This window comes from Etheostoma cragini, chromosome 18, assembly GCF_013103735.1.
Source record: "Etheostoma cragini isolate CJK2018 chromosome 18, CSU_Ecrag_1.0, whole genome shotgun sequence".
In the NCBI taxonomy this organism is placed as follows: domain Eukaryota; kingdom Metazoa; phylum Chordata; class Actinopteri; order Perciformes; family Percidae; genus Etheostoma; species Etheostoma cragini.
In genome coordinates this window covers 929,792-938,175 of record NC_048424.1, presented here as the reverse complement: position 1 = coordinate 938,175, position 8,384 = coordinate 929,792, and the positions used below count along the sequence as shown (strand labels likewise).

General features: G+C 40.8%; 1 protein-coding gene across 6 annotated transcripts in view; it reads right to left on the bottom strand.

Moving 5' to 3' along the window:
* Nucleotides 1–8,384, bottom strand: part of fam184a (family with sequence similarity 184 member A) — a 125,331-nt gene that overhangs the window by 7,882 nt on the left and 109,065 nt on the right. For 3 of the 6 annotated variants that reach the window (XM_034899673.1, XM_034899675.1, XM_034899677.1), the window contains exon 19: nucleotides 100–226. In XM_034899673.1, the coding sequence (XP_034755564.1) occupies nucleotides 100–226 (127 nt within the window). The remainder of the gene's footprint in view (nucleotides 1–99; nucleotides 227–8,384) is intronic. The other 3 variants (XM_034899674.1, XM_034899676.1, XM_034899679.1) reach the window with 1 other exon arrangement.

The window sequence follows — 8,384 nt, the reverse complement described above, 5'->3', positions numbered from 1 at the left end:
CCCCCCCCCCCCCTTCTGCTACTGCATCTGAACGCTTAAAATGAACAGATACAGGATTACTTTCCTTTTTCACATTTCTCTCCTCTTTATATCACACACATTGCCTACCACCAGTTTTTTGACGAGAGACTCTCTCTCAGACACCATGTCCTTCAGCTCGGCGATGATCTGCAGATCCTCAGGGCGACTCTCCCTGTTCCTGAACTTGTCCTCAGTTCCTTCCAGCCTGTAAGACCGAAAAATACAAAACAGTAAACATTCTGCACCAGAGATCCCCTAAACACGATCAGGTTGGATCCTCTCAGGTAAATGCAGTCGCAGTGGTAGAGCAAATCTAAATATAGTACATGAAAGTACATTTACATAAGTACTGTACTCCATTTCAGGTACTTTACTTGAGAGTTTCCCTTTTATGCTACTTTATACTTCTAATCCACTACATCTCAGAGGACAGTATTGTACTTTTTACTCCTTAATATTTATCTGACAGCTTTAGTTTCATGTATACTGTATGTATGTATATTTGTGTTCTGCTGTAACACTGTAATTTCCCATTTTTTTGGGATCAATAAATATCTATCTATCTATCTAGTTGCTTTTCCTCCCCTTCCTGTCCAGTGAAAACCACATATCTCCAGATGTGTTGATGTTGAATGTTTGTGATAAACTGAAGGATGAAGGATGATACTTCTTCAGCTAAATGGAGACTGTGGAAAGCCTCTTGGATCAGCTGGTAAATGCATCCTCACAAAGATGAAAACAGCTGTTTTTCTGACACCATGAAGACTTTTTAGAGATACGTGGTTCTCACAGGACAGCAAACATATGATGATCTTATAGACCATGATGCATTGCTGCAGATCCAACTACCCGACAGTATAAACAACAGTTAAAATGAGCTCAACATCACATTAATGCAGCAGGAATATTAATCCAGAAACATCAGATAGAAGAAGAAAACTTAAGATAGGGAACATTTTACTGCACAATCCATTTTACTGTTCATACTTTACTAGAAGTATATTTTGTTCATACATTTAAATGCAGGACTTTAACTTGTAGTGGAGTATTTTTAGAGTAGTATTTTAACTTAACTAAAATATTTGAATACTTCTTTCATTACTGTACAATCATTAATTAAGAAAAAAAAGTCTTAACATGGGGGAAAAGACCAAGGTTATACAGTAGGTGCAATGTAAAATATGCGACATTTAACATCAATTACACATAAAAAAAGGTGCACTTTGTAGTGTGTGTGTGTGTGTGTGTGTGTGTGTGTGTGTGTGTGTGTGTGTGTGTGTGTGTGCGTATTAGATAGAACCATTTTTGAGTTGAGAGTTAAATGTGTGTACTACAGGGAGTAAAAAGATGAGGCTTCTGATTTTTCATTAGGTTTTGATCAATAAGAGAGTAATTGTCCCCGGTCCCTTTCCTTCTCTTCTCTTCACAAAAACCATTAAAAGGTTTTCATACATTCAAATATTAATGAAAGAAAAAACAGTTCTTCCGGAGGTTGTTTTTGTTCTGTGAGATAAAACGTTGGATAATGGATTTTTGTTATTTTCCGACCGGCCCCCTTTAAAGAAATCACATGTTCTCTGATTCATTTCTCAGCCATTTTTGGAAATGCAAAACATGCTAAAGATAGCTGAGCATAACAGGCATTGGCTGGAAAATGACTCACTTTTTTGAATTGTAATGTAATGAAACAAAAAGCCTTTAAAAAACACCTCTGTATGGCAACGGCAGCATAGTAATGCACTTTGAAAGGTCTTTTAAATGTTACCAATACACAAGCTATGATTCAGGTCATCACTTGACTACTTCTTCATATTATATGATAGTGTAAACCTTATAATTAGACACATAAAGTGTTTACTGAGTGTCATCTGATCACTTAGCGTCGGGGCATCTCTCTAAATCCAAGTTTAAATTAAACAAGAACAAACATATTCAACACTGGAAGCTCTGTAACTTTCAGTAAAACACCAAACAGTCACTGACTTCAGTCCCGAGTGTCGTGTTTTTTGGCCCTAGAGCTGTTTCTCTGTGCCTATTCCTGGATTTAGCAATGCCTGTTGTGACAGTGAGCTAAAAAGCCTTTCCCTTCCCACAGAGCCAGACACCGAGGGGAGTCGTCGTGACATTTCTGCCACAGCGTGCAGTCCCACTCCGGCCGAGGCCCGGTCTCATGGCAGCTTGTCTCCCACCGCTGAAAAGGAGCCCTGCAGCAGAGACAGAGATCTGCCCTTTCATCAGATATACTGTCCGTCGCTGTGCTGGCCCTTCTGTGCACCTCTGATAGCCGATTCATTGTGTTTCTCCTGCGTGTTGGACATCTTCTGCAGCCCAGGCATCAGAATCCCTTTTCGCTGCCCGAGCAGTGCACAGTACGTGTCAGGAATGGAACAAAGAGAAGGAAACAGCTTGAATGTGCATTGTTTGACGGCAGAGAAAGCTGTAAACGTTGCATTGTATCACCCTGTAAAGTTTTGTCCAACAGTTGTCTATTTACACATCTAGGAGACACGAAGCAACATTAGCAACGCCAATGAAGGGTTGATATTTGAGTGAATGATGAGGGCCCTTTAAAGCTGCGTTTATGTGGCGGCACGATATGTGGAAAATATCTGATTGTGATTATTTTGACTGATAGGTAGGATACCCCCCCGGAAAAAGACAGAACCATTAAAAGCCAGACCAACAGACTGAGGAACAGCTTCTTCCACAGAGCTGTAGCCTCCATCACCCTCCACCTAATCCATGCATAAACACACAAATACAACCTGTAGCTGCTAAGGAATAATGTCATGAACACACTATAACAATAAAATAAAAAACATCTGCAAATGCTCATATGAGTACAATGTGAAATGCCTTTTTTATGTGTGTTTTCCTCTTTTCATTGATTTAAAAAAAATCTTTTTTAATTTGTTATTTACTGCTGCTGCTCTGATTGCCACCAACTAATTTTGTTGTGTTCATACAATGACAATAAAGTAACTTGAATCTTGAATCTAGTCCATATTGCGATATAATTGTGCAGCCCTAGTGAGGAGTAGTTTGATCAGAGTCTTTTTGCTAAAATTAGATGACAACAAGGTCGGTGGAAACGCCAAAACTGAACCAAACCAGTATAGTTGAGGGCTCAAAAAAACCAAATCAATGAGCTGAAAGATGCTAAAACACTCCCAGATCTGAGCAGGTTATGAGCAACTCCATTCACATTTTAGGTAATTATTTGATACATTTAATAGCAAAACAATAGTGGCAGCTGACTACTGCAGCTGTAGTGCTAGCCGGCCCTCCATTCAGAACTCCAGAGGATACATCTCCAGAGGCAGGAAACACCGCTGCAGACTCCTCACGCACCTGTTCCCAACTGAGTGGATGCTTCGAGTAAAGTTGTTATACAAGAGGGGATATTTCTCCACACCAGAAGGTGAAGCGCCGGCTAGTGATTTGCTCCTGAACTTTGAATGTAACTGTCATTAAAGGTAGAATATGCATCGTTTGTAAAGGCTCATAGTCGGCCCCTCGTCCCCGGAGGAAAGAGAGAGAGAGAGAGAGACGGAGAGAGAGTAAATGAAGAGGGTGTGCAGGGGTGATGGACTGGGGGTAGAAAGGGGACTCAGTACCCAGGGCCCACATGTGAGGATGTGAGGAGGGCCCCAAAAATGTGCTAGAATGAATAGGTGTGTATGTGGGAAGGGGCCCATAGAGAAGGCCTTTCTACGGGGCCCAGAGCTTGGTGCTGCGCCCCTGAGAGTGAGAACAGAAGAAGCACTAATGAGAGCAATAAACGCCTCTTTTCTCATTGTTTTGCCGCATTATGTTCTGAAGCACTAATGAACACTCCCACACCTCGGTGGGAAGATGTGAATGACTGCAGAGCTTCCTCCTGCCTGTTTCTCAATTAGTTAAACTCGTGCGATGCTGTGAGACGCTGAGGGGCAAAGCGACAGCTTTAACAGTCACCTTGGTCAGTAATCTGGGGCGTCCACAGACAGACGAGTCTGAGCCCAACACGGCCAGAGAGCCCAGTTTGTTCAGCAAACTCCTCAAATGGAGTCAAGACAAATATTATCTTCTCCATTGGAGTTCATGATCAGATCCGAATATCCAGAGGGGATTTTCTGCTCGTTGTTCATGTTGTTCCAGCGGGTATATATTTTTACTAGCTGGTTGAACTGCGGCTGAATGTCCTCTGGGTAGGAGCACACTGAGACCAAATGTCTGGTGTCCAGCTATTTTCCGCCTGACTGCTGTAGCATCAGCAACCCTTCACTGGGCAGGAGGACTCTGTTGCACCCAGCTGGAGAGTCAGGGAGTCCCGTGTCACCCATATTATTTGGATATTCGGCTATATTTTCAGGGTTTGGACTGATGCACCTGATGTTGCTCGGCTTCTATGCATGACTTAGAAAAAGATTTCCTTCAACACACAACCTACAGGGAGGAATCCTCATCCATCCGCTGCGTGGTTAAGGCGATAAGAGGTACAGAACAGACGCCACTGTGCCAGACGTCAGCAGTAAAGCTGCATGAAGACGTGTTTCTTTCTGGGAGTAGTTCATGGTGTCTGTGATAAGATGATGGTTTGGAGTCTCCAAGGCGCTGGACTTTAATAAAACCCCAAACTGAGAATGACTGATTGTCAGGAGGAGGTGTTGGGCCAGTGCTCAGGTTGTCTTCACAGCCTTCTGGTCGGGTTTTCTCCTCATTGACTTTACATCGGCGTTGTTTTCCGTGGTGGTTACACAACATTTTTCACACGTTCTGTGCCACCGCCACCACGTAATGCGTTGTTAACAGTTCGTGATCATTTCACAGAATACTGTGAGACCAGGCTGTTATGATCATAAAACCCCCCCGCCGCCTCTCCCCCCTTGTCATTTTTGCTGCTATGAGTAGGATCGAGTGCATAGCTTTGGCTAAATATTCTAACTAATAATCACTTCAATAATTAGCATTAACAATTAGCAATAAGCATATCTAAACAAAAATCAAGCACCGTGGCTAATTTTAATGTTAGCCGCAATACAGCCAGTCAGGGTCTCCAAAGTCCTTTATCCTCATTCCTTATTCAAGGAGCATGTGTGTGTGAGTTTATGCGTTTGTGTGTGCTGGACACACACTGTTTTTTGAAATAGCATTTCATTTTAACTGCGGTTAAACAAAGAAACTGTGTAAATAATTTGATAATGAGACGATCATGTAATGATTGTTACAGGCCTAATTGTAAAGCTACTTTTAGTGGTTGGTGTAACTTTCCTGGGAGACAACAGAACTAATATCTTGGTCTCCTGCTAACACCCGACAGGCTACAGACCTCCAGTCCTCTGATCTCATCAAGTAGCCAAATACAGCGGGCTGGAGCTTATCAACACAGCAAAATGGCACAATGAATATAGTATAAACCAGCTCAGCTAACTAATACATTAAACATTATTTACTGCTCCGGTCTGGAAATTAAACTACAACAAAGTGATATCTTGACTACTGGCGTAGAGGTGCATAAAGCAAGTAACTTGCCAACATTGCCCTCGAAAACAATGAATGACTGTCTAAAATAACCTTAAAGCTAAATACGTAAAACTAACCACGACCTAAAGTTCCTCCAACAACCATCAAACGTGTGAAGAATAATTTGTTATCTTTTAAGTGTAATAATGCGCTCTGAGGTGTTTGGATATATTAAATAATGGACAGTAATGTCCTAGGAATTCTCCCCTGTAAAAATCATTTGTGTTTTCTAATAATAGAAAACTCATAATGCATTATCACATTGGGGATAATTATTAAAGACAAAGGAAGACATGATATATGATGATACAAGTATGAACGCTGTGAAAAGTCCCATTTTGATACTGTATGTGTCCCATGAAACCCAAACCTGTATATAAAGAGAGTTGTGTTATCTACGCCTGCCAGAGACAGCTACATCTTTACAGGGCTGTGTGATTTGTGCTCAGGGGGACGATACTCCATTATCATGAGATTCCCCACAAACCACAAGAAAGAGGATCATTAAGCTTCATCAGTTTCCAATACTGGTCCATCACTTCCTTTGTCATGATGGATTTCAGCTCTCGGACTTTGCTGTCTGATCTATTTGAGAAGAAATAGGTGTAATTTTTACAGTTTAATGGGCGACTTCACACCAATAGTTCGGTAGAATCGGTGCAATCCGGGGGTGGAGTTACTTTTTCTATTTGGTCCATTTAACCCTTGTGTTGTCCTTGGGTCAAATTGACCCGTTTCTAAGTGATTTATATCAGAAATATGGATTTCTTTTAACCAAATTGCCCAAAAATAAGATGGATGCTTCCATACAACATTCTTTGGGTAACATTAATGATTACTTTCATTGAATTTTTTGGTTGTTTTATATAATCTTACAGCATTTAAATTCTTTTTTTAGTGCTTTCCAACCAGTATCCAGTCTAAACTTTGACATCTACCCATCTAAGATCCACTCAACATCATTTGATCTTAACTATTAGTCAAAATAATTCATAATTTCTGCCTTTTTAACTAAAAACATATGTATAATTTGATATAATTGAGGTTTGTTGACCATGAATTCCAAGAATAAGTGTAAAACCTGTTATTAAACCAGGTCAGGTTTTTATTAAAGTGCCAATAGCTGAAAAAAGTGACAAATAAATCATAAAAATTTACAAAAACATCAGAAAAGAACAAAAAAAAGTTAATTTTCAATGTTGACCTTGAAGGACAGGTTCAGGGTTAGTGGGAAGACAACAGGAGGGTCATGTACAAACATCTTGGATTTTCTGATTCTGCATTAGGGTTTCTAATATTTTAGAAAAAGGGAAACAATCTAAGCAGCTGAAATATAGTGAGTAATGGACAAAGAGAATATTGTGCCTGATCACAGAAGTTCCTTACTTAGAATACGTCATGGGGGCGACAGAAGCTACGCACTATAGCTTTAAATCATGTATAAATCTGTAAATTGGGTGCAAGGTTCAAATCTCAGGCTAGTAAATGCTCGGTTTTCGGTCCACTTCCCTGTATTTGGTCTGGATCACGTTCTACCTGAAGTGAACCGAACTGTAATTCCCTTAGAAGTGAACCGAGACCGTTTTTGGTTGGTTGATCCACACCAGAGTTCAAATGAACTTTCATACCACCTGAAAGAAAAGTGTGAAAGTGTTGACTGTAACTGTGTTTCAGGTGTCCGGATTAAGGATTTTAACTAATACAAGCTGAAATACTGCTGATGAGACATGACTACAAACCGCATCTCTAGGCTGCATGATGACCAAAACCCCAAACACAACCTATAATCCACAGACAGTCGTCCTCCCACGAGGGACAGACGCTAAAGGACAAAATGCTAAATTATTCATGAGACCTAAGTGGTGGAGCATCTCAGAGGCTGTTTAGGGAGACGTGTTTGTAGACAGGGGACGAGGCTGCTGTCACCTCAGTGACTAATTAGGAGGGAAGGGACCGGGCTTGTGCTTAACGACAGATCTGCGTTTAAATTAATTAGATGGAAGACACGGAGGGTCATCTCTGGGGACAGCTCCAGAAATGCCTCTTTCGTGGGTAAAGTTAACAAAGTGCCAGAAAATATCAAAACTGCTGACCATAGAAGTAATTATGTCCCAGAAAATAGCTCAAAATAACACAGGAAGTAGACATATTTAGTCTGTAAACCTAACTCACTGTGTAGACTGTAAAGTAGTGGACACATTACATTTTTAACATGGTGATGGTGCTGGATGAAAACTTGAGTGTCACCAGAGTTAGTGCCGTTTCCACACAGGTGGACATGAATGTCTAACCCAAATCTAATGGCAATCCTTCCCATATTTGCCAAGACATTTCCCCCAAAAACCAGAAAGCTAGATTAAAACTCGGGATCATCAAAGACGATGAGTCTTGAGGTTCATTCTCTGGAGACAATTCATGTTTTTACTAACTTTACTGGCAATCCATCCAGTAGTTGTTGGGATATCTGGAGATATTTGGCCCCCAACAGAACGTACACTTTAACTTCTGGTTGCCACAACGGTTCGCTCGCATGGAGAGAAAAGCCAAGAATACACTGCAAACTCAGACGGATTACTGAAGGAAAAGGAAAACTGAGCAGAAGTACGTAGGAGGGTAATAAATTAAACAACTACATTTAAAACCTCAGCGCATCCATCTCCAAGATAAGTGAGTAAACTTCATCCTCTGTGAAAGACTGTGGAATAAGGTTGGAATCTCACGAAAAAGCAAGTGGTCCTCGAATGTTTTTGTCTTACAAGACAAGCCTCTGTAGATGTTGTGTATTACTGTGTTTAAAGCAACAACAAAGAGTCTTAATGTTCTTATTAAAAGTACCAACAGCCCAAAACATGCTCTAG